Source organism: Lissotriton vulgaris, chromosome 3_1 (genome assembly GCF_964263255.1).
Source record: "Lissotriton vulgaris chromosome 3_1, aLisVul1.2, whole genome shotgun sequence".
NCBI lineage: Eukaryota > Metazoa > Chordata > Amphibia > Caudata > Salamandridae > Lissotriton > Lissotriton vulgaris.
In genome coordinates this window covers 557653498-557680281 of record NC_141689.1, presented here as the reverse complement: position 1 = coordinate 557680281, position 26784 = coordinate 557653498, and the positions used below count along the sequence as shown (strand labels likewise).

Here is a 26784-nt window from a genome sequence, read left to right as displayed (position 1 = left end):
TCTGGGGTCCTGGGGTCAAGGCAAGAAGGCCCAGTCTTCCTTCAGGTTTTTCAGACAACAAGAGTAGTCCTTCTTCTGTTCTTCTCAGGTCCAGGAGTATTCTGACCTTTCTTCCCTTAGTCAAAACTCCCTGGGCACATCCAGCTAGGAGCTGCTCCCCTTCCAACTGGTTTGGAGTTGAGTTGACGAAAGGGACAATGGAAAGGTGCAGGCCTGGTGTCAGGTTCATCTGCATGTGACATGGTAGGCCTCCTAAAGTGTAACCAGTCCATGGGCACGTGCCCCAGGCCATCCTGTCAAGGAAAGGCCAACACCTCCCCACACCCAAGCCCACTGGCGTAACGAAAATTGAGGGGGCCTCCCTGCAAGGTATGTAGAGGGGCCCCCTCCGGGCTCAAGTAAGAGCTCTCCGGACAGAGTGCAGTGCCGAGGGGGCTCCCTTGAGCTACGGGCCCCCCAGCACCGCATGGGCTGCGGGGGCCTGTGTTACGCCACTGCCCAAGCCCTTTATCCTATCTGGGAGCAATCCACATCTCACCACAGAGAGCCATCATCAGTCAAGTGGCAGTTGAATACTGCCAGAAAGGCCGCCAGAAGTTTAAGTAGGGAGAAGTAGCTTTTCTAAAAGTACCTTTCCAACATCGTTATTCACATTGTGATTTCACCATTGCATTGAATTTTGAAAAAACTATTAAAATTAGTCTTCAAATAATATTTTTTAGCTGCTTCTAACCCGAAATTATCATTATAAGGTGTTATAATATAATCCAATGTTTTACTATGCGGCAGCTAACCTTGCCACTGTGACAATGGCATTTGGGACCTTTTCACTGTCAGGACATGCGTAACATTAATTTCTGCATGTCGTAATATTAAATACCATGTACTCTGCCTTATTGGGCCTTACAGGTGTCTTAGAAATGTTTAAAAGGAGTGTTACAACCTGTCAAAAAAGGGGATTTTGAGTGGTTGATTTGACAGTTTAAAACTGCACAGCCAGGCTGCAGTGGCAGGCCTGGAGACATGCTTTCCAGTGCTGCTGTAGTGCAGGCACAAAGAGAGCCGCAGCCCACTAGTGTGTTTTAAGGGACAGCACATCGCTTAGTTACTGGTTAGCAGGTGTAAAATGCACCTAAACCCAACAAAAAAAGTCCAGGCAAAAATCTGGGGGAGTACTACACAAAAGATGGTTATTTCCAACACACACCATAACAATAATATCTTCCCCCTAATTATAAAAAATAATATGTGGATTTGAAACATATTACATAAATGGGTAGTACCTCAAAGCATAAGTTTATAAAATGCTTTACTGCACGCCTAGATGTATTACCGTGCCAACAATACGAAGTAATACATTGTATAAAATAATTGATTTATAAGACTGAAATACTCTAAGACTTTGATAAATTATAAATGCAAATACATGACTTATCAATATCATTTGTTAAAATGTAAGACACATTCTTTAAATGACTACTACAAAACTATTAAATGGCTCATTAGTGACAATGTAAATCATTCTGATACTAATCAAGCTTGAACAGAGTAATGACTACTTAATCATCAGACTCCCTAGACAACCTGTCACTTTAAAATACATCTTGATAAACAATATGCTGTTCTTGGTAATGATATTCCTTTCTGTTACAACTCCATTAGTTTTATCACCAGGGACATCATTAACATGGTTTGCTCATCAGTGTTTACTCTGCCTTTTCTACTTTTTAATTTACACGGAAGAAAGCCTTAATCGTTCTCATTAGATTTTTTAGTTTTTTGTTTGTGCAAAACCTTTGGAATCAGCCAACGCAAAAATGCAAGAATCTTTGTAAGTGCTCCGTTCAATGGCCTTTTTTGGAAACTTTTAACACCTGAGACAATCCTTGTTTCAGCATCTTACAGCAAGTCAACTCTTTTCACCATTTTTCAAGGCATTCCCCATCACGCCCCTTAAATGTTCAGTTTATTTGGACTAATTCCTGTGGTTCGACACAGCGACAACAGGCAGGTTCATAAAATTACTTATTACATATGTAGCTTACTCTATAAATAGTTATCACCTAAGTTTATGCATAATATGCGCAATTTCATCTATCCACTCTCCCTTCTTACTCATTAAAACATTTTCCATGTCATAAAGTATGCGAGTTTGGGTCTGATTTACGTCTATTTTTTTAACCCTGCAATTGCATATTTCTCGCAGTGCCTGCTGTACACATTTGTAGAGGTAGGAGTATGTAGTAAACTGTTACACATCCACCTGTACCTTTCTCACTATCTGTGAATATGCTTTCTGTATGAAAATCCCTTCTGCAAGCACTCTGTCAGATTTGTTTACATTCCATGCTTATTGCACAGTTTACGACCAAATAAATCATTTGAATGTAAGAATGAAACATTCATAAGTATGAAAAATTGATGTTTAAATGTGCCTGCTCCTTTGGGAACATCACTGCAAACTGTGGGTGTTCATTGACTTTTTTAATGCATTGGCCCCCACAACCACAACCACACATTTACATTTAAAACACTAGGGGGCACATTACCAAGGCAGGCGATATGAAATTATTGAAATCAGTTAGCAACAGCTTTTAGGTGATAGCGAGCGGTTTGGGGCTGGCTTTTTTTATCGCCAATGACATGCAAAGTGGGCATACCCAACCTGTGGGCAACTGAAAGCAGTCGCTAACATCGCTATCGCCTATTATCAACGCAGGCGTAGCGACCAAAAAATTATCACTAAGCGCTAATATCGTTGAAAACTAACGCCTGCTCAGACCAGTTCTTAGCCTGTATATCCAATGGGAGGTGAATATTCAGGCTAAGTCCCTATTAGCGATAATGCCTGAATATCGCTCGATTTCCAGCGATATTCACGCATTTCGCCGCTATCGCGGGATATTTTATTGCTTTGGAGATAAACGTTGCTAATAGCACATTCTCCCTGCGATAAACTCCGGCGATGCGCGGCGATAAAAAAAATGTTGCTAAGCTTATTTACGATAAATATCGCTAGTTGTTGATAATATGCCCCCATGTTTTAATGGTTCATTTAAGAGTAGAATAGATCAATATTTGTTAGGGTTGAAGGGGAAGAGGTTTCTCTGCCTGGAGATAAGTTTTACACATGCAGAATAAAATCGGATGAATGTGCAAATGCACATTCTCCTGACTCTATGCTCTTAATGTTGTCCCAGCAGGGCTGGCAAGTACACACTACCTACATTACGAAAGTTGCAGATTGATCTTGTTAACAACTGGGGCCTTTTAGAATGGGTTTGTCTAAATCCAAATTTATTATGGCTTATCTCCAATGTATATTCATTACCTCTTTGTATTTAAACTTAATCTGCACAGCATCTGATAATATGACTGCCCTTCAGGCTGTAAATGAAAAATGTGTTAAAGTTAGAGGGGGAATAGTATATGTAGCTTTTATAGACTTCTCCACAGCAGTTGATGAAGTAGATCTTCCTTTACTGTGGAGTAAGCTTTAAAGTTTGGGCATGCAGGGTACCCTTTTAAAGTTAGCTTGCGCCCTTCACACCGATACTTGGTGTAAAGCTCTCCAGGTTGGGGACAGGGGTCTATCTCAAGCAATTACTATAGTGAATTGGTTGAATCAGGGGTGTTTGATTGCCCTCTTCTCTTTTCCTTAAATATTTTGGATCTTCCTGATTATTTAGGCCAGAGAGAGTGTATCACTCCATTTGTTAGGGGAAAATCTATTGTGTGATTACTTTATGCAGACAACATAATCATCTTACCCCAAAAGCTCTAAATAGCCATCTGCAGGCATTCCAAAAATTTGTTGAAGCTTATTACTTAAAGATTGTTGTATCTAAAAGTAAAGTTATACATTTCCATGGAAGGAAGAAGCCGAAATATGGACATTTTTTATGGTCTTTAGGTAATCAAAAGCTAGAAAGTATATATTTTCCCAGGGAAGATAGTGTGTGGAAGTGAAAAGGCTTCCATGGAAAATATTAAGATTAAAGCTAATTCCTGGGCTGAATGTGTGGGTGTCCTTTATAGGGCCATGGGGAGAAGGAATTTTGCACTTTTATTGGAGGTCTATTGAGCTAAGATCCCTGGCTCTTTATTACTCGTTATAGAATGAATTGATGTCTCGAAATTGAGCTTTTTAAATATAATGGAAGGCCGAGTACTTAGAAGCTTGGCCTCAGTTAATCCAGCTCTCTCGGTGGTGGCTTTAAGGTTAGAATTTGGGCTGAGAAGTGCTTTTGTACAGGGTCTCGAATGGGTGGTGCGCTCCGCTGTGTGCTTTGCAAAGAGTGATCATGGTTCACAAAATTTTGTATTAGAAAATACATTTCAGAATGCCCTAAAGGAATCTGTGGCAGGGCAGACTTGCTGCAATTTGATTCGGCTTTGATCTTCAAAATGATACAGCAGCAATTAAAAGTTAGTTTAAAACAAGCCACATGGTCTTTGAGCTTTCACTTGGACAGGGAGGCATGTATACAAAATAGGGGATCCCATCCAGCTATTGATGCTTGTTTAATAAGCAAAGCACATGGCTATATTTTTGGGAATTTTCCACATGGAGTGAGACGTTTTTGGATACTTTCGAGGCAGGGTATGCGTCCACTAAATCCACTTTTGTCTACATGGTATGGCTCCTCAGCAGTTTGTAATTTGTGCCAAAATAGTCTTCAAGCTCTTAGCCCTGTCTTATATATTTACCCTGCTCTCTCATTATGTTGGCGGAATTGGCTGAGGCCTATATGTTTGCAGTTGTCTATCCTATCAGCCCTAGCAATATTGCAGTCACTGTATGTACCACCGAACTAAATGTTTTGTAACAGAATTTGGAACTTTCCAAAATGTTTTTTAAAGCTTTAGTAATGCTGTGTTCGTTTGTATGTTATTGTGGCTTTTTTTGATTCTTACGTGGGAATATTGCCTTTTTATGCATTATATATCTGTGGCTCGTTGTTGTAAATGTATTGCATATAAAGCTTTTTTTTAATATATTCTTATATATGTTTTGCGAAAGTCACTTAATGTAATTTTTTGTACAATATTTTACTGCTTTCTGGGAAATTGTCAAATATGAAACTTTCTAGAATTTTGGATATTTTTTATGATTGTGGGACATATTGCCAGGGCGGTTCTACTGCACCAAATGGTCATTTGGAATCTTATTTTATTTTGAATGCTTGTATTTTGAGATTTTATGTGGACCTCCTCATAGTTTCATAACATAAATAAAATAAACTTGAAACTTGATTACATGTTATTAATGTTGTGTCAGCAGGCATTGCATAAGGGCTGGCAAGCACACAAAACCACCATTAAGAAAGCTGCGGATTTATTGTGTTTACAACTGGGGCCTTTTAGAATGGGTTAGTCTGAATTCATATTTTTATGGCTCATCTCCAATATTTTTTCACTACCTCATTTGTATTTGAACTTAATCTGCACATCATCTTTTCAGGGTAAAAGTGACTGAACACCCATGGACTCTCTATAACAGTTACTTACCCTTTCCTCTTAGGGGCCGATTCCGATTATGGCCGGAAGGGCTCCAAACCATGTTCGGAGCCCTTCGGACCGAATTGGTCAGTGCCGGCCAGATTCCTTCCTGACCGAGCCATTCCGATAGGCTCGGTCGGGAAGGAATCCAACTCGGATTTCCGGATTGCGGAGGCAAGGCTCAGAGAGCCTGTCCACAGTCCGGAAATCCTTCAGTACTCCCCGGTTGCCTCTGTGCGACCAAGAAAGTACGATGGCAGCTTTTCACTGCCTTTTCGTGCCGGTCTGTCCAGCACGAAAAGGCAGACAGAAGCTGTCTTTGGGGGCCCCCAGCAGGGCCCCTATGGGTGTGAGGCTGCCAGATGGTGGCCTGGGGGCACCTATGGTGCCTCTCTGTTGATCCCTGCACCCGGTGCCGTCCACAGGGTGCAGGGATGAACTGAACCCCTGCTTTCTACATTGTAAGAATGCTTTCCGGCCAGAAAGCATGCTTGCATTGTAAGGTATACAAATGCGACCGAACCCTGTTCAGTCGCATCGTACTAGCAGGGCTGTAACCGACCACAGCAGGTTGGTCGGTTACAGCCCCTGCCCAATGTTAGACGGACTTAGGTCCGTCCGACATCGGACTAGGCCTCTAAGTGTTTAAGTGTATGACAGCTCCGAAATTTCCGTTGCTCTCAACTTAAGTCCGTATAAGAATTAATTTTTGTAACCAACATAAACAGAGTACAAAATATAATGATATTTTCAAAACACACAAGCAGTATTAAAATACCAGTTATCTTTTACCTCATGGATTGCCGGTGGCCGGGGTAGTGACATGCAAGACCATGTTCCTTCATGTATTGTCAGAGGTATTAAATGTAACATGCAAGGCCATCCATCGGGAAATAGATGGGCCGCAATCAAGTTTGTACAGCCATTGGATGAGGCACTCCTCCCTGACCATTACTGCACCCAGAAGAGATAACCATCAGAGACAAAGACCCCCTCAAAAGAGTAGAAGGCAGAGAAGTACGCATGCACAGAGCAAGATAAATTCCAGACCTTAAAGCTCCCGCTGAACAACGGCCATTTATTTAAGCATTGGAATGTTGCCGCCTTTGTTTTAGTCATCTTGCAGGGTTTTTCTCTGCTGTACAGGCATGTTTTCATACACAAGAGCTTTTGTGCCGCCATCTTGAAGTGTGCCTGGTTCCTGTGAGGGGGGCTGAAATTTTCCCTTTTTTGTGCTATTCTGCTGCATGAATTGGTCCTCTCAATGTTTATTTTTGCTGGCTGAAGGCCATTTTTTCATCAAATAGGGAGTGTTCTTCATCTATACTTAAGGTGGTTCCATGGAATGTCCCTCGCCTGTTACAGTCTTATATTGCTGAATCTCACTGACTGAAAGTCTCCTCCTATTCTATATTGGGGGGCATAGAGCTATTGTTTTTCTGAATGGAGACATTTTATCTCTACAATATTACTGTGTTTGCCTGAACAGGGTTTTCTGCGCACGTCCTCCAGTTATCTGTATTTATACTGTGCAAAGGGAGTCTAACTGTACTCATTTTTAGTAGTGATATTGCATTGAATCGCTTCCTCGCCATAAAGGAGGTCTCTTTGCTATTTATCCTGTTTTTAAGGGTAAGACTCAGAAACAGAGGGCTAAATCACCACCCCCTCTATCTTCTACTAAACCCATCACCCTTCCTAAATCTCGACAATGAGATTTTGCCTCTAGATCTCTCGCAGCATTATGGAGAATTCTACAGACCTAGGCTTGTGGTGCTCCTCTTCTTCATCCGGAGTGCTGCCCAAGATGCCTCCCCCTTCAGTGAAAAGATCAAAGTAGTACTCAGATTTACCATCCAAAACACCACCTCCTTTCACTCTAGTCGATGTAATGGAGGAAATAAGGGCTCTGCAACCCTTTGTAGTTGAAACTAATGCCTCCCTTATCTGCATTGAGAAAAAATGGTCCACACACGACCAGTGCATTACGGCTAATGACCAAAGGATCAGTGATGTGGAGGACTCCATTTCAGTGATCTCCCAGATATCAAAGGAACTAGAGCTACTTAAACGATCTACTAAAGATTTGGAAAACAGAAATAGGAGAAACAACTTACCACTTTACGGAATTCCGGAAAATTCAGCAGGGTTTAGTATGAGTTCCTTTCCGCACAAGATCATTCCTACTATTGTGTATTTACCTGATCAGACCATCTGCAAAGGTCTCCTCAGTATTGACCTAGGGGCATCATTATTCTATTTTCTATAGCACACTGACTTGATGGATATTCTGTCTGCTGCCAAACGAGGAGGCCCACTCCATTGGTCTCGTAATAAGGTACAATTCTCACAGGATGTCTCTAATGCAACGGCTGCAAGAAGAAAACGCTTCTTGAATCTTCGGCCACAATTAAAAGCCATGAACATTACATATATGGTACTGTTCATCCATGTTTCTTCAAAATAACTTATAAAGAATTTCCTTACACTTTTGAAGACCCAACTAAACTAACGGACTGTCTTCGTCAACACAGCCGTGAGGACACAGAACTTGGCACGGCTGCAAAGACTTGAATGTCATATATGTTCTGATTGTTAAACTTCTAGTAATACTTGATTTCTTTCTTCCTTCTAGGTACTGTTCATTCATAGTATTTGTATTTTGTATAACTCATATTTTTTTTCATTGTCTTTCAGCACAATTGTATCGTTTGGGGTGTATGTCCTGTTCCGTTTTGCCCTCTTTCACTATGCATGTCATTCCCACAGCATTTCATCTAACGTAGTCCATGGTAAATTTATTGTCACGTTTTTTAACCTCTTGATTTACCTTCCTACATATTGTCTGATGTTAATTTTACCCTACATGCCTCTCTCCCTCTCTTCGTTGAGATCACTGATATGTTTGGTCATTGTTGTGTTTCTTTATGTCTTGTCTGGTATTTACAGGAGTCTGGCTCCATTTTCTTTAGATGCTGGGCACTCTTCTCATCCCTTCGGATGCCAATTTTTACTTGTTAGGTGTTCTTTGTAACTACAGTTTTTCATCCTGTGTTGCCATTTTGCTCTTTTTTGCTTTTGTGGGAGTTCCTTGCTCCAGCTACGTTTCTGTTTTTCTTCCCCATCACTTCATTCTAGCTCTTTCTCTGTATTCTCTGCTCAAACTTCTTTTTCATACTATGCTCATACATCTGTTTATCCCTATTGTTCACATGAATCACGACTTGGGATGTTAAAGGATTGAAAAATCCTATTAAACGCCAATGTGTTTGGTCACATCTATCTAGATTGCGCTGCCAGCTAGAGTTGCTTCTAGAAACGCATCTTACAGATGCTGGAATCACCAAACTCACGAAACAATGGGTGGGTGACCTATTCTTTTCTTCTTCTCTGCAGCATAAAAATGGCATAGCCATTCTCTGTCATAAGAATTTTAAGGTTTCCCTTATTTCTGATAACAGTGATAAGGAAGATAGATGGGTTTTTAGTATGGGTTATTATTGACCGTGTCACTGTTACAATTCTTAATGTATATGGCCCTCAAAATCCAGACACCATGTTTTAGAGACACATTTCGTAATTGGTTACTCAGAACTATTCTGACAACTTTATTTTAGGGGGTGACAGCAATCAAATTATGGACCCTTTGCTTTATCGTCATTCCCTTTTGAGATTTCTTCCTCATAGAGCTCACAAAGCTTTTACTCAAGCTATTACGCATAATTCTCTTTTGGATTCTTGGCAATTATCCCACCCTGCTCTTCAAGAATTTTCCTTTTACTCTGCACCTCCTAAAACACAAACTAGAAGAGATTATATTTTTCTTAGTAAGAATCTCATTCAACATTTATGAACTCCAAGATTGGTTCTATCAATTTCGGATCATGCTCCAGTGTCTACTGATTTGGATGTTCTTCATAATCCTCCTTCTCGATCTCGCTAGAGATTCAATAATCACATGCTCCCTGAAAAGGCTTTTATTTCTTCTTATGAGGCATTTGTTGAACAATATTTCAAGATTAACAACACAGGAGAATCTTCCTTTCAATTTGTTTGGAATGCGTTTAAGGCTGCATCTAGAGTGTTTATAATTGGTAATGTTACCAACAAACGGAAAGCTATGGAGAAGGAATTGGCTGCCATTCTTTCGAAATTACAAAATTGGAGCATAAATGTTTTACGTCTAAGAATAATAAAGCAGACCTGGATGCGCTTGTCACAGCCAAGAATCAGTTTAATAAATCTACTACAGAAAAGGCATGTGGTACTCTTCTGAAAATCAACGCTGGATTCTATGGGGGAACACATCAAAACCGGGACACTGCTAGCTAATTATCTTAAAAGTAGAAAAGTAAAATCCTCTATTCCTCATATCACCATTCAGTCAGGAATTAATATCTTTTGTGACTCGGACATTGCTATATGTTTTGTTGATTATTCCCAAACACTCCATACCTTTGAAGCCTCGCCATCTGAGGATTCCCTTTCCTCATTCTTTTCACATCACTATATGCGCAAAACCCTTGTACCCTCTCAAGGCTTTGCTACAGAAGGAAGAGCATTTTTCTGTTGTTTAATGGCTTCCATTCGGAATGGCGCCGGACCGGGTCCAGATGGGTTCATGGTCCTTTTTTTTTTTTAATTTTCAAAATTACATTTTCCTAAATTATTTTAGTTAATCACTCATTTCCTCTCATTGAATAAATCATTGGGTTCCTTCACGGAGGCTGTTATTTGTCTTATCATAGGAAAGACAGAGATCAATCTTTATGAAAAATTATCGTCCCATATCACTTATAAATATTAGTTGTAATATGTTTGCCAAAGCATTGGTCTTAAGTGTAATTACTTTATGCCTGGTTTAATTTATATGGAGCAATCCGGTTTTGTTAAGAATAGGATTTTACAGATGATTTGCAAGTCTTCCTAAACAGCCTTAGTAAAGCAACCAAACTTAATCACTCCCTTGCAGCAGTATCCTTAGATGCTGGAAAGTAATTTGATTGAATAGACTGGAATTACTTAATGCATGCTCTCCACTGGTATGGGCTTGGCCGCCAATTTCTTCATTTAATATCCCTACTATATTTCTCCTCATGCGCTTCTGTTTTGGTTAAAGGTGTTCAATCCTCTTACTTTCCCCTCCATAGCGGCACACAGCAAGAATGCCCTTTACCACCCATGCTTTTTATAGTTGCACTCTAATATTATTTGTATAAACTGAAATACTCTGATGCTATTTCTGGATTACAGCTAAATAAGGTTCATGTTAAATTTACAGCCTTAGTGGATGATATCCTCCTTTATATCTCTAAGCCTGAAACATCACTCCCTGCATTTTTCAAAGTGTTTAGTGAATACATAGAAGCCTCAAGATATAAACTTAATGTTGAAAAATCGGAAGTGATGCCTTTAAATAAGTTCTGTTTTAAGGCGCCTTTTGATGAGAAAGGTCTTCACTGACACCCTGATAAGGTCAAGTGTTTAGGTACTGTGTGTCCCCCTAAACCCTCCAGGATACCCTACATTGTAATATGGATGCTCTAATGGCTAAAATGTCTAAGTTGACGCAGAGTAAGTCCCCTCAATTTTTGTCTTGGTGTGGCTGCCTGGATACTATTAAAATTATGTTACTTCCAATTATAAATTTTTATCTTTTGATGCTACCTATTAAAATTCTTATAAAATATGTTACAGCTATTGATAGACTCTTTTCTAAATTTTTATGGAATCACGTCTACATCGCTACAAATCACCAAAATTACTTGGCTGGGTTAACTTTTCTGATTTCTCTAGTTATCATAAAGCTTTCGGTAATAAACAATGTCAAAACTGCTTTCTCGATCTTTCAGATTGTCCACCCAAATTATGGTTTCAACTGGAGTGAGCACTTATTTTCCCCATTTCTCATTCCCACATTATTCATATGTCACAACACCCTGAATATTGGGTGCCTGCAGTTATATCTCAAGCGTGTACTCTCTTCAAGCCTTACCTAGTTGCTTCTCTTCCTTTAGGTGCTCAATTCTTCCACAGTACAATTTGGTATATTAAAAGCGAACTTGTTAATGGCAAACCACTATTCTGGCGGATTTGGCTTAACAAGTATTTTTACTGTCTCTCAATTGGTTCAACATAACAATGCATTTATTCCATTTTTCACTCTCTCTCACCTTTAATCTTTCTCTGAAGTTTTTCAAACAATATCACATTTTATAGTCTTTTTTGGTCCCTATGTTGTGGTCACTCCTTACTCCTTCTGTTCAGGTTTCTTCCCTGCAGCCCCCTCTTAGCCGAATACTACAAATCTCCAAGGCCTCACTAATATATATACCACTGCTTTTCCCTCCATTAGATAGGCCAAAATCTAACTTAGCACATTTATGGGAATTGGATTTGCACCCCAGTTGGCCCACCTCACTTTGCCAGAAGATCTGAGAGAAAATTCATTCTACAGCTCATCCTATCTACCTTACCCAAACACTTTATTATTTCTATAATAGACTATATGGCACACCTACATTTTTGTTCATATGCAAACTCCTTAAAAAAAGTGATGTTTGGTGATATTGCAACTCAAACCCAGGTACTTACCTTCACATGTTCTTCCTATATCTTAAACTGTCAACATTTGGGAGCAGTTGTGGACATGGATAGTACATATTACCAAAGTTCACTCTTCATTCTCTCTCTGTGCTCTATTTTAGGGTGGCTTAAGTAGTATCTGGCCTCAGAATAAATTAATTTGCAAATTGGTTGGTCTACTTGCTGCCATTGCATTACAGGTTATCACTACTAATTGGAAATCTGCCCATAATATCACAAGACAACATTGGTGGAATTTAGTTTGTCATAATCATCGTTATAATTTGCACTCTTCATCTTTGTTGGCAAAACGTGAAGAACTTTGGGAACTTTCGATTAAATACTTGTCTACACATGCTTGTACTCCAATTTAATTGTATAATGCCTTTCAGCTTTTGGATGATTAGTTGTCAACACTTTATCTTTTTATAAGCAACACTGTTTTGTTCATTATATTATGTATTACTAATAAGATGTTATAGTCACATTTCTTCTACCTTTTAGCATTTATACTTTATTTTTCTGTTCTCTCTGTCTTTCTTTTCCTCTTCCCCTTTTCTTTCATTCTTTAATTTTGCTATTCCTATCCATATTCCTTTATCATCCTTTATATAATCCGGTTACCAATATATTGTGGTTCTAGTTTTTCTGATGGTGGATTGTGTTCTATTTCTAGTCTTTATTTCTATTTCAAAGTTCTTTATATATATTGATATGCCGCAAAATATGTGTAACTTCTTTTTCTTCAATAAAAATACTAAACTAAAAAAAAAAAAGAGTAGAAGGCATGAAAATATTGTAAGCAAAACAACACAGATTAAAGAGGTCATTTATGGTTTGGCGTAAGAGGGACATCTGCTGTGAAGTGATGGATGACACTCAAGCGTGAGGATTACCACTACATTGAGTTGTGGGGGAATGTTTGATCTGAGGTCAGAAGCCTCTATTGGCTCTATTATCAAAACCCTTTAGCTGGCAGCATATCTGCCATGCATATGGCTGTCGGCTTTAATTCATAATAAGACCTATTTTAGGCATGCTTTCTGACACAGATTTTTCATGTTTGTGACTTCATTTCATTGGCTCACATGAAAAACACAGAAATGTATCTTTCATGCTGAGAGAATACTCTCACAGGTCAGAGACATTTATTTACTGTTTTGCACAAACAAACCCCTGCTGATGGACTTTGTTTCTGGAAAATAATTATGAATGGGCCACCCCAACATGAAGAATTTGTCATAATAGTTTTTTTTAATATAATGAAATCTTGACATTTTATGATATACAAAAACGACAGTAGCACAGGAATACCCTCCCATAGTGATTCACATCTCGCACACCATCTTCAGCGACAGAAATGTAATCTACATATACGTATCTTAGGACGTCATTTTGTGTTTGGCGAATAAGTATTTACTCCATCAGGGTGACTGAGTAAAGTACTCTATCGCCCTGAGGGAGTAACCACCCACAAAATGTTTAGCTGTCTGCAGGCCTAGCAGATATCATGGCGGTTCCTGTAAATGTATTGAAAGTTTAACAGATGGCTATGTCAACATGATGGAGGCAAACTTTCAATGTTTATTTTATTTGCAAAAAGAAAATCCCTAAGCGGGATTTAATTTTTTAAGAAAAACAATGACAAAGGGAATTATTCGTACATGGCAACGGGGTTGCTTTACAGTTTCCACTGTCCCTTACTGCCAGGTTTCATCTGTCAATGACAGACAGTGAAAAGTGGCATTAGTCTGCCCACTCTAAATAGGGTGGGTGGACAAATGGTCAAAACCTCTGATGGTCCCTACTCTGACATTCAGAAGGTATGTCCTTCTCTAAATGAGGCAGATAGCCTTCAGTTGGCAGAGAGGGTAATCCGTCGCCTTTGCCACAGAGTACCCTCTCCGCCAAATTATAAATCGTTGCAGAGAGCTGTAAAAAGGGGCATGGCCTCTTTACACATCTCTGCAAAGCAGACCCCTGGCGCGTTTGCAGAGGAGGAACTAATTCCCCTTGAATACTGGGGGTCCCTGGGGGCCAACTAGCCCACCAGGAACCTCCAGTATGCGCCAGGGGGCTGTGTTGCAGAGAGGTGTAAAATGGGCCGTGGCCTCTTTACACTTATCTGCAAGGCAGCCCCCTGGCGCATACTGGAGGTTCCTGGTCGGCTACTTGACCCCCAGGGACCACCAGTATTCAAGGGGAATTATTTCCCCCTCTGCAAACACACCAGGAGGCACGTTTGCAGAGTGGTGCCTTTATATTTTTTTTGCGGATTGGCAGGGTACGCGTGTCCTGGGTTTTTGAAAAAAATATATATATATTTTTTGGCTTTGGGGGTCCTTGTGGGACCCCCTGAGCAGGCCTAGGGGGTCAGTAACCTCCAGTATGTGCTAGGGGGCCGCCCTGCAGAGATGTGTAAAGAGGCCACGCCCCTTTTTACACCTCTCTGCAACGCAGCCCCCTGGCGCATACTGGAGGTTCCTGGTGGGCTAGTTGGCCCCCGGGGACCCCCAGTATTCAAGGGGAATTTGTTCCCCCTCTGCAAACACGCCAGGGGGTGTGTTTGCAGATTGGTGCAATCCTCACCTCAAGCCCCGCCCCCTCCCTGCACCACTCTGCAAACGCGCCCCCTGGCGCGTTTGCAGAGGGGGAAGTAATTCCCCTTGAATACTGGGGGTCCCTGGGACCCAACTAGCCCACCAGGTACCTCCAGTAAGGTCCACGGAGCTGCGTTGCAGAGTGTTGTGAAAAGGGGCGTGGCCTCATTACACCTCTCTCCCTGGCGCATACTGGAGGTTCCTGGTGGGCTAGTTGGCCCCCAGTAACCCCCAATATGCAAGGACAATTAGTTCGCCCTCTGCAAATGCGCCAGGGGGTTGCGTTGCAGAGAGGTGTCAAAAGGGGCGGGCCTCATTACACCTGTTTGCAACGCAGCCCCTTGGCGCATACTGGAGGTTCCTGGTGGGCTAGTTGGCCCCCAGGGACCACGAGTATGCAAGGGGAATTAGTTCCCCCTCTGCAAACGCACCAGGGGGCTGCCTTCCAGAGAGGTGTAAAAAGGGGCGGGCCTCATTACACCTCTCTGCAACACAGCCCCCTGGAGCATACTGGAGGTTCCTGATGGGCTAGTTGGCCCCCAGAGACCCAAAGTATGCAAGGGGAATTAGTTCCCCCTCTGCAAACACGCCAGGGGGCTGCTTGCAGAGAGGTGTAAGAAGGGGCGTGGCCTCATTACACCTCTCTGCAATGCAGCCCCCTGGCTCATACTGGAGGGCACTGGTGGGCTAGTTGGCCCCCAGGGACCCCCAATATGCAAGGAGAATTAGTTCCCCCTCTGAAAACGCGCCAGGGGGCTGCATTGCAGAGAGGTGTCAAAAGGGGCGGGCCTCATTACACCTATCTGCAACGCAGCCCCCTGGTGCATACTGGAGGTTCCTGGTGTGCTAGTTGGCCCCCAGGGACCACCAGTATGCATGGGGAATTAGTTTCCTCTCTGCAAACATGCCAGGGGGCTGCGTTGCAGAGAGGTGTAATGAGGTCATGCCCCTTTTTACACCTCTCTGCAACGCAGCCCACTGGCACATACTGGAGGTTCCCGGTGGGCTAGTTGGCCCCCAGGGACCCCCAGTATGCAAGGGGAATTAGTTTCCCCTCTGCAAACGCGTCAGGGGGCTGCGTTGCAGAGAGGAGTAAAAAGGGGCATGGCCTCATTCACCTCTCTGCAATGCAGCCCCCTGGCGCATACTGGAGGTTCCTGGTGGGCTAGTTGGTCCCCAGGGACCCCAGTATGCAAGGGGTATTAGTTCCCCCTCTGCAAACGCGCCAGGGGGCTGGGTTGCAGAGAGGTGTAAAAAGGGGCATGGCCTCATTACACCTCTATGCACAGCAGCCCCCTGGTGCATACTGGAGGTTCCTGGTGAGCTAGTTGGCCCACAGGGACCCCAGGATGCAAGGGGAATTAGTTCCCCCTCTGCAAACACGCCAGGGGGCTGCATTGCAGAGAGGTGTAAAAAGGGGCATGGCCTCATTACACCTCTCTGCAACACAGCCCACTGGCGCATACTGGAGGTTCCCGGTGGGCTAGTTGGTCCCCAGGGACCCGAGTATGCAAGGGTAATTAGTTCCCCCTCTGCAAACGCGCCAGGGGGCTGCGTTGCAGAGAGGTGTAAAAAGGTTTGTGGCCTCATTACACCTCTCTGCACAGCAGCCCCCTGGTGCATACTGGAGGTTCCTGGTGAGCTAGTTGTCCCCTAGGGACCCCAGGATGCAAGGGGAATTAGTTCCCCCTCTGCAAACGTGCCAGAGGGCTGCGTTGCAGAGAGGTGTAAAAAGGTTTGTGGCCTCATTAGACCTCTCTGCACAGCAGCCCCCTGGTGCATACTGGAGGTTCCTGGTGAGCTAGTTGTCCCCTAGGGACCCCAGGATGCAAGGGGAATTAGTTCCCCCTCTGCAAACGTGCCAGGGGGCTGCGTTGCAGAGAGGTGTAATGAGGCCACGCCACTTTTTACACCTCTCTGCAACGCAGCCCCCTGGCGCATACTGGAGGTTCATGGTGGGCTAGTTGGCCCCCAGGGATCCCCAGTCTGCAAGGGGACTTAATCCCCCAACTTAGAACGTGCTACGGAGCGCGTTTGCACAGTGGTGGAGGTAGAGGGTGGAGCTTAAGGTGATATGTGTGCAAACATGCCCTGTGACGCGTTTTAAGTTGGGGAATTAATTCCTTTTCAATCCAGAGGTCTCCTAGGGACCAACTATTCCAACAGGTACCTCCAGTAAGCGTCACGGAGCTGCGTTGCAGAGTGTTGTAAAAAGGGGGCGTGCCCTCTGAGCACCTCTCTGCAAAGCAGCTCCCTGGGGCACACTGGAGGTACCTGGTGGGCTAGTTGGCTCACAGGGGACCTCAGGATTGAAGAGTTATTAATTCCCCAATTTAAAACGCACCACAGGGCGTGTTTGCACACATGTCACCTCAGGCCCCGCCCCCATCCTTCACTATTGAGCACAATATTCCTCTAAAATCAGTGGAACTACGAATTCCGATTTACTCACCTGTTATCAGGAGAGACATCAGTGCTGCATCTTTGAGCCCACTAATGATCCTGAAAAAAGTAATTCTAACCATACTTACAGTAACTCGAATATCCTTCCATAGGCTAACATTGACTGGTTTCACTTGGAAACTCTTGTAAATGTGGAATTTTGGAATTTAAAAACATTCCTTTAAAATCAGTCGAACTACGAATTCCGATTTACTTACCTGCTATCAGGAGACCTCAGCGCTGCATCTTTCAGCTCACTACAGTCCCTGAAAAGTAATTTTAACCGTACTTACCAGTAACTTGAATTTCCTTCCATATCATTGCCTGCTATATAAAATATATATCAATTAAAAAAATATAAAATAAAAATAAAAAATATTACAATTTCAATTTTTTTAAAAACATTTTTTCAATTTATATAAAAGATATGTAATGTAATTTAAAAAATAAAATATCTAAAAATAAATACTTTAAAACAATGTAGTAAATCAGTATAAAAATATAACAATTAATACATTTAAAAATTATCATTTACAAAACTTTGAAATTCACTGAAAAAACCATAGGTTTCCGCCACGTTATGGTTACGAATTAGCATTTAAAAAACCTTAGAAATTCACTGAAAAAACGATAGGTTTTAGCCACGTTATAGGTAGGAATTAGCATTTAACAAACCGTAGAAATTCACTGTAAAAACCATAGGTTTCACACATGTTATAGTTAGCTGGACATTTCACTCATACAAAACCATTGAAATTCCCCCGTTATAGTTAGTTCAGCTAACTATAACTCGCGTGCCCGCAATGCACTGCTGATGACGTCATATACTACATCACTCATGACATGGTCAGTGACATCACTCATGACATCACTGATGACATCTCAAATGACATCACTGATTATGGTCAGTGACATCACTCATGACATCACTGATGACATCTCAAATGACTAGGCGAACAAAGCAGGGCTCTACCCAGGTATCAGTTACTATTTGCCTGTGACAAGGTAGGCCTCTCTGAAGTTAATCAAGTTCCTGGGCAGAGGCTGATGGTCAACCTGCCGGAGAAACAGAACACGTCCCAACACCCAATGCTTTGTTCTGCTCTGGGGGCAGTTTTCACTCCTCATCAAGAGAGCTATTTAGCTGCCATGTAACAACTAGAGATCATGTAAATAGGTCTTCAGAGTGTTTAAAGAGGTAAAAGGTAACTTTCTAAAGTAAACTTTCCACAATATGTTTTATGAATCAGACTTCACCAGTAAATTTGGCTCATAATAATTATTTCAAAAAGTCCAATAATGAAATATCTAGCCGTTTCCTAGGCGAAGACACCATTTTTAAATGTAATATTGCATCTCAATGCTCTCCTATGGAATATCTATTCTGCAGTCATGTTTACACTGTCACCATAGTGGATGAGGAAATGGGTGCTGCAGTCCACTTGTGATATTTAACTTACAGGCCCTGGGGACACTTTGGTATCATATACTAGAGAATGATAGGTAAGTTAATATGCCAATCAGGGGTATGCCAATTTCATCATGTTGAACGGGAGGACTTGGAAACTTTACCTCTGGTTAGCATGGGTAGAGTGCACATGGACAGCGAGCAAACATAGGATTCAGCAAAAAGGGAAAACAATCCAGGGAGACCCTCCAGAAATGGCAATTTACCTACAACTGGACTGAAAACAAACTATAGTCCATAACATGGTACTGGTAGACTATGTTCACATTTATCTAGAAATATTCCAGAGGTACAACTTACAAAAAATACTGGTAAGTATGTGATTGGATCTGATTAAAGTTAATGACGTTATTGACAAGCAGTGCTTCTAGGATCCTTACACTGCTTCAGTGACTTAGTTGGGGAAAGCAAAATGTTACTATGGCACACCAAGCCAAGCATGTTGAGGTGGTGAAAGGGACGAACCGAGGCTGCAATAGGAAAACAAAATATTTGCTGTCAGATTTTTTACATTTTTACGTGCCACTTGGAGGTGGCATTCAAATATTGTTAAGAATTAGAAAGGTGAGCACCACACTATGACAAATTAGAATGATCTGAACAGCTGGGTATTCATGAACTGAAACCATCTTTCTTTTCAAATAATTCCATTAGAACATACAACCAAAATCATGTCATAAATGAATGCATAAATCACATTCCAGTCACAAAAACATCAAAAAGTATGTCTATGCTGTATTACCTCTTCGAATGCTCCTTCTTAACTTATTACAGAGTTCAATTCTAGGGTTCTCAGAATTCTCCTCCAAAGGCCCAGGACTTTGCTCTGGCGAAGAAGGTGCTTTGCTAAGATCAAGAGGTGCTTTATTGGATATAGGCGGCGGTGACGTTGCTGGGCTGTAAACTGAGGTAGGGCTGCTGGCACTGGAAGAAGTGGATAGATCTAAAGCCCCAATCCTTGAGTTAAGTGGGGAATTTAAAGACAATTTTCTGGTTCTGACAGGTGAAGAAGTCCTAGAAAGTGACATTGGGGGAGGAGATGAAAACTTGCGGCAAAGATGTGGTGACTTCCCATCATTCCCGTGGTCTCTGTTATTTTGACTAGTGGCAAAAAACAGCTCCAGTGACCTTAAATGTTAAAGAAAATATGTGTTAAACTGCATACTACAAAAAGTGAAATAATTACACAGTGTGCCAGGTATAAAACAAAGTAAGCTAAGAAGAGAATTCAAAACTAAAGACAGACAGAGAGAGAACATAATGAGGTAAGTAAGAAAAAAATGTACTTCCATAAATGTATCTTTAGTGTGAACATTTGTTTAATAGTTAGACACAATCATGCAATAAACATATTTCCAGGCACACCAGTCTTGACTGACCAACTGCTAGACATTTGACATACTTTGCTTGTAAAATTGAACAAAATCAAAAAGGGCAGTATTGTTACTCGATCTCCAAAGGCCTAACAATTCCCAACAGACGTCCAACACATTGTGAGATGCCTAAACCCCACCCATTTAACAGTAGGTCTTATATCTGAGATCATAGAGATTTCAGCTACTAAAGTACCTGCTTAATTTAAATTAAAACATCTCTTCTTCTTCTGAATAAGCAAAATTCTTCTACAGACTCAAATCACTTTTGTCCTCTTCCACGGACGTAAACGAACTGAGCCATTATCGACCCGGCTATCATACCTGCCCACAACCATTGAAATCTTTCTTTTGAATCAAGACAAAAATCTTACATTAGTCCGCTTGTCAAGCATCCAAGATGTAACTCTGATGTGTCTTGGGTCATGTGTTCCACTTCTTAGTCAAATAAGAGGCTTAACTTCGGTCACTTTGACCAACATTGTTATGGAGAAGACTCGAGAACATACAGAAATCTGGAAGTGACATAAGTGACATAAATGGAACTGTTCTGGCTTATTTTCTTTACATCTGGACCAGTTACTGAAATTAAAAGACTCCACCTCCTCCTCAACACTATATAGAATCCTACTCTTCCATCATCAGTTTTTATACGTCATAGGGAACCTGTGAGCATGAACATGGGTGTATCAGTCTGCCAAGAACACAAAGAGATTTAATTGTAGAGAGGAGTTGCACTCGAATGGGTCATCACCCCTTCAAGAACTTCCAGTAGGCCTTACAAGCAGAGATGTCTTATCAATGTTATCCAAAATAAATATCTTACTTAATTTCTGCCAGCTAGAACTGGAGCTCAGCCATCAAATTGCGAACATCTTGCCCTCTGTGATTTGGAATCTATCAAACTTTGTGCTTAACATCTGCACGCAACATATACAAATTGTGTAAACGGAGTTAAAAAAATAAAAGACATTAGGCCCGATCTGTGGAGGGTAGTTTTCAATTTGCAAATTAGGAGCTTTAAATTTTACATTAGCTGGCTTGCAAAGTCGGTGAGGGACAGTAGACCTCCATACCTCCATTCAAATTTCCAGTAAATCAAAATATTCTTTTAAAAGCAGTCAGTGTCCTTTACAAAGTCAAGTGGTGCTTTAAAAACATGCTGAATTGCAAGAAAGATATCAAGCTTGCATTGGTTCCCTGGTAAACAATCTACTTCTCCTGAGGTCTACCAACGTGATTTCCAAAGGTGAAGATGTCACAGAGAGTAACTTCTCCCGGGCGAATCAGTTATCACACTAACTCTTTGGTCGATAACTGCTCGTTGTTTTGATGCCGCAATTGCAAACCACTGATACAGTGCATTGTGACTTGCATATAGGAGGGGGAAGTCCCTGCTCCTTGCTATTCATAATAGGTCGCAAACGCCATTTGCAAGTCGGAAAGAATCATTAAAGGGGTTTTGCAAACAGTAAAACATGTATTTGGAGATGCAAAGCCGGTGTCCTTGCTATTAACACGTTTTGCCATTGCAAATGTATATTCCCAAGTCTGACATTATCATGGATGTACAGGCACTGATAATGTTAGAGCACGTTATCAAGTGGCTGCGAGGGGGAGTTTAGGAACCCATCTTTTCAGCTGCCTCTCATGGGTCATAGGCAGGGAAGCAGCTTCAGGGGAGTGTGTGAGGTAGGACACTTCACTAATAATTTCATAGTTGGATCATGGTATGGCAGTGATAGCAGGACTGGTTGCCTGTAATAACAGTGTCATTTATTCACTGTCAATGCATATGTGGATGAGCTAAACGAGATATGCCTTGAAAATATTTGGAATGTAAATCATACAATAAGCATAATTAAAAAATGTGATAAAGTCACTGCCAAATTGCAAAAAAGGTGAATTTCTAGAACATGTCGAGGTTTTTCACCTTAATACATCAGATTATATCGCTGCTTTGATAGGTATCTATTGAAAGTGACAGTTTTAAAGAATAAGTTACTTACCTTTGGTGACGCCTTATCTGGTAGAGACAGGATCTAGCCACAGATTTCTTATCTTAGAATTTTCCCCAGGCGCCAGACTGGATCCGGAATTTTTTACAGTAGTACCTCTGCGCAGCGGTATAGGGCATCAAGTGACTCCATAGCGATACCGTCCTCTGGATGTGACATCTCCGGAGTCCATATAAGCCCTCTCCTGACGCGTTGATGAGAGTTTCTTCTCAGACTGTTTTTCACGCCAACAATGCAGAGCCACTTATAGAAACTGCCTATAGAAGCAGTGTGCCAAAAAGAGAAATGTTTGTGTCAAGCCAAATACGACGTCCTAAAGAAATGCATCAGAATGCTAAGAAAGGGATCTTGTAGGTAACAGAACAAGCAGTTCGCGAAACAGGGAGGATGGGTGGAGCGCTAAGGAATCTGCAGCTAGATCCTGTCTCTAGCAGATAAGGCATTACCAAAGATAATTAACTTCTTACCAATGCATAGCGAAAGCTGAACAACAAGAAGCCCAACACTCTAATAAAGTTGTTAGGACAGAGCTGAAACTCAAGCCAAGGATCCTGACACTCGTTCCATTACTTCCTACATGGAAAGAAGGATACCATTAAAGTGAAGCAATGCTCCATGGATATGAGAGATAATCCTTATGAGGGTTGTTGGAGGGAGCACTTTGCGTTCAGAGACAGATAAACTTGAACCCCTAAAGGGGATACTAAGAGCCAGAAATAGATTCCAACATGCCTATAAGGTATACAGAAGATGGTCTCCGTAGAACAGGGAAAAAGGCAACAGTGCATCCACACAATGCAAGCAAAATATCCTCTATAGTATAAATACTCTGGAAGAAAAACTAGCTTCAGAAAGAAGCCTGTAAGAACAGGTGCACATAGGGCCACAAAATAATATATGTCCTAGATAACTACAAATGTAACCTGTCACTGACAGTATAAGCAAGCAGGATCACCATCACTGGGTGTTACCGTGGGAAGGGGGTTTGAAAAGAAAAGCCAATGGGTTCTGCCCTGTGGTTGGCTCATATGTGAATGAAAACATTCTTAGAACAAACATAGTACAAGAGTACTAGAAAAGCAGACAACAGAGTTAAGAATCTGCTCCTCCTATCTCAAAATCGGGGCAACGCAGAGTCGGCATGTGAGCCGAATAGACAGGTGCCATCAAAAGGCATATCAATCAAGGTGGCTTGAACAGCCTCCGAAAAACCAGAGGTGCGCAACCAGGCAGGTCAAAGTAGAGCCACTGAAGAGGCCATAGCCCGACCTACAGAATCAGTGGTATCCATACCAAAGCTAATTATTCGTTTAACTGCTTGTTGTCTACCCCGTACTAATGGAACAAGATCGTTCCTGGTCTCTTCCGGAAGGGAGGGGAGCAGGGTCTCCAATGAGTCCCACAATGTACGGGAGAAGCTTCAGAGGACACAAGAAGTATTAAGGGATCGCAGCAACGCCCCCCACCACCACCCTCCGTGCCTGGACTCCGATCAGCACCGAAGACACCGTCCGCATGATGAACTCCATCCACTCCGGATCTCCGACCGACCCCTGCCCTCACCACGTCTTCAACAAGGCCGACGCTGTCATCGCACCCCACCTGCGGAACATCATCAACACCTCCTTCGACACCGCCACCTTCCCGGAGAGCTGGAAGCACGCCGAACTCAGCACTCTACTAAAGAAACCAACAGCGGACCCCACCGAACTCAAGAATTACCGCCCCATCTCGCTCCTCCCGTTTCCAGCCAAAGTCATCGAGAAGACCGTCAACAAACAGCTGGCCGCCTTCCTCGAGACGAATGGATCCCTCGACCCCTCACAGTCTGGCTTCCGAGCCAACCACAGCACCGAGACCGCCCTCATCGCTGCCACCGATGACATCCGAGCCCTGATGGACAACGGAGAAACAGCGGCCCTCATCCTCCTAGACCTCTCCGCGGCCTTCGACACTGTCTGCCATCGTACCCTAGTACAACGCCTCAGCAACGTCGGAGTCCAGGAGAAGGCACTGGAGTGGATCATCTCCTTCCTCGACGGAAGAACACAGAGAGTCCGTCTACCACCGTACAAGTCAGAGGCCACCGAAGTCATCTGCGGCGTCCCTCAAGGATCCTCGCTGAGCCCCACCCTCTTCAACGTCTACATGAGCCCCCTCGCGGCCATCGCACGCCAACACAACCTCAACATCATCTCCTACGCCGACGACACCCAGCTGATCCTCTCCCTGACCAACGACCCCGCCGCCGCCAGAGCCAACCTTCACGAAGGGATGAAAGATGTAGCCGAGTGGATGACGACCAGCCGCCTGAAACTGAACTCAGACAAGACGGAAGTCCTCATCCTGGGCTCCTCGCCCTCCGCCTGGGACGACTCCTGGTGGCCCCCCGACCTGGGCACCGCACCCAAACCGACAGACCACGCACGCAACCTGGGCTTCATCCTGGACTCCTCCCTCTCCATGACCAGACAAGTCAACGCCGTCTCCTCGTCGTGCTTCAACATCCTGCGCATGCTACGGAAGATCTTCCGGTGGATCCCCACCGAGACCAGGAAGACGGTCACCCAGGCCCCCGTCACCAGCCGACTGGACTACGGCAACGCCCTCTACGCCGGAACCACTGCCAAGCTCCAGAAGAGACTCCAGCGGATCCAGAACACCTCAGCCAGACTCATCCTCGACATCCCACGACACAGCCACATCTCCGGACATCTGAGAGACCTGCATTGGCTCCCCGTCAACAAAAGAATCACCTTCCGTCTCCTCACCCACGCACACAAAGCCCTACACGATCAAGGCCCGAGCTACCTCAACAACCGCATCAACTTCTACGCTCCCAAACGCCACCTCCGATCAGCCAGTCACGCCCTCGCCGCCGTCCCCCGCATCCGAAGAACGACAACAGGAGGAAGGTCCTTCTCCTACCTGGCCGCCAAGACTGGAACTCCCTCCCGACCGACCTGCGCCTGACCCAAGACCACCTCTCCTTCAGGAAGAAGCTCAAGACCTGGCTGTTCGAGCAGTAGCAGCACCCCCCTCCCCCCCCCCCAAGCGCCTTGAGACCCTCCGGGTAAGTAGTGCGCTCTATAAATGTCTTTGATTGATTGATTGATTGAGGGATTGCAGTGCAGAACTGGTGCAGAACTGGTGGAGGAGAAAATAGGCCTGCCACAAGAGTCTAATCTTCTGATCTCTCTTTCTGAAGGGACAGCTGAGGAAAAATCAATATTTTGGTTGGCCAAAGCAACCTCAACCACAAAACTATGATGAGTTGGTGGATCTCCAGGTGCCAGACGGTGTCTGTGAGAAATAGAGCGATCCACAAGGGTCCCTGTTTTGGTTTTAGCCCAAGCCCTCAACAGAACACTTAAATGAGCCTCACTAAAAGGAAGCACTGGCTCAAACCCCTGATTAGCCTTGATGCAGGATGCCAAGTAGGGGATCTGTCATGATTTCCAAAGAAGGAAGTGCCACATCCCAAATGAAAGAAATACGACTGAGCATATCTGCCAGAGAGGAGCTCGCCTCCATAGCCTAGCCAGAAGGGGACAGGAAGCTCGAGGCTGGGGAAGACTCCAAGCCTCTAGCTCCACCCAACTCAATTGACCAGCTAGGCTCCATAGGACGTTGAGCCATGCCAGAGATGGGATTGTGAAACTCCAAATCTCCTCCATCTCCTCCATAATCATGTGCCTCAGAAGAAAAAACAGGAGGGTGGCTATAAAGAGGCGAGGATAGGTGTCTGACACAGGTGGCTCTAAAGGTGTTGCATCCAACCCTGATCAGTGCCAAGAGGTGTTGTCCTGACAACGGAGAGGGGAAGTGGTGGAGCATTGAGCAGTGCCCATGGTGCCATCATCGGAGTTGGTAGACCAGATCTTGAAGTCATCGTCGGAGTCGGTTAACCAGACCCAGTCACCAAAGGTGGTAACCCTGAAGGGCTGTGCACTGGCATCGACACAGATTTGGAATTCGAAAGCCAAACTGAAGCCGAGGGTGAACTTGCCAGCGTGGACACAGTCACAGCCTCATGAACCTCCTTGGAGCCTGAGGGTGCTCCAGGGAATAGTGAAGACCCACAGATACTATGGAGAGAATTGTAATGTTCTCTATTCTGGGACAGACTTTCCCCGGCTCCAGGGTAGGGTGGAAGGCGAGGGGTAGACACATGCACAAACTCTTCAACTGAAGAATAGGCTTTATATGGTGAAGTCTGGGGGCGCCGCAACTTCGACCTCCTGCGTCGTGACTTACCATGGAAGCCTCTTTTATATCAGACCCGTGGCCTGTCAGTGGAGCGCAAAGGGGACCAAGGTCGATAGGAAGTCTTGGAAGACTGCGACATCCACGCCAAAAGGAGCTTCATTTGATGTTCCCTCAACACCTTCAGTCAAAGTTGGCGACAGGAGTCACACTCCTCTGAGTCATGGTGCTGCTCCAGGAACCACATACAAACAGAGTGAGGGTCCGTGGCAGACATATGTCTTCCACAGGACCCACAAGGCTTGAAGCCTAAGGACATGAGAAGTTATTTGAAGGCACACTGTTCTATTTGACAAAACCGTTGAGGTCGGCCAAAAAACGGCCTGAGGAACCGCTTACTGGATCCGCATAGTAAGCGTGGGAAAGAAGAAAGTGACATCAGAGCGAAATGAGGAGGGCTTATATGGACTCAGTGGATATCACATTTAGAGAACAACATTACTAATGAGTCGCTCGATGCCCTCTACCGATGCGCAGAGGTACTGCTATAAACATTTCCAGATCCAGTCTGGAGCCTGGGAAGAATTCTA

General features: G+C 43.4%; 1 protein-coding gene across 2 annotated transcripts in view; it reads right to left on the bottom strand.

The window, feature by feature from the left end:
- RASGRF2 (Ras protein specific guanine nucleotide releasing factor 2) overlaps positions 1 to 26784 on the bottom strand; it is a 1825430-nt gene that overhangs the window by 682647 nt on the left and 1115999 nt on the right. For both annotated transcript variants that reach the window (XM_086960835.1, XM_086960836.1), the window contains exon 15: positions 19340 to 19725. In XM_086960835.1, coding sequence (XP_086816961.1) covers positions 19340 to 19725 — 386 coding nt within the window. The remainder of the gene's footprint in view (positions 1 to 19339; positions 19726 to 26784) is intronic.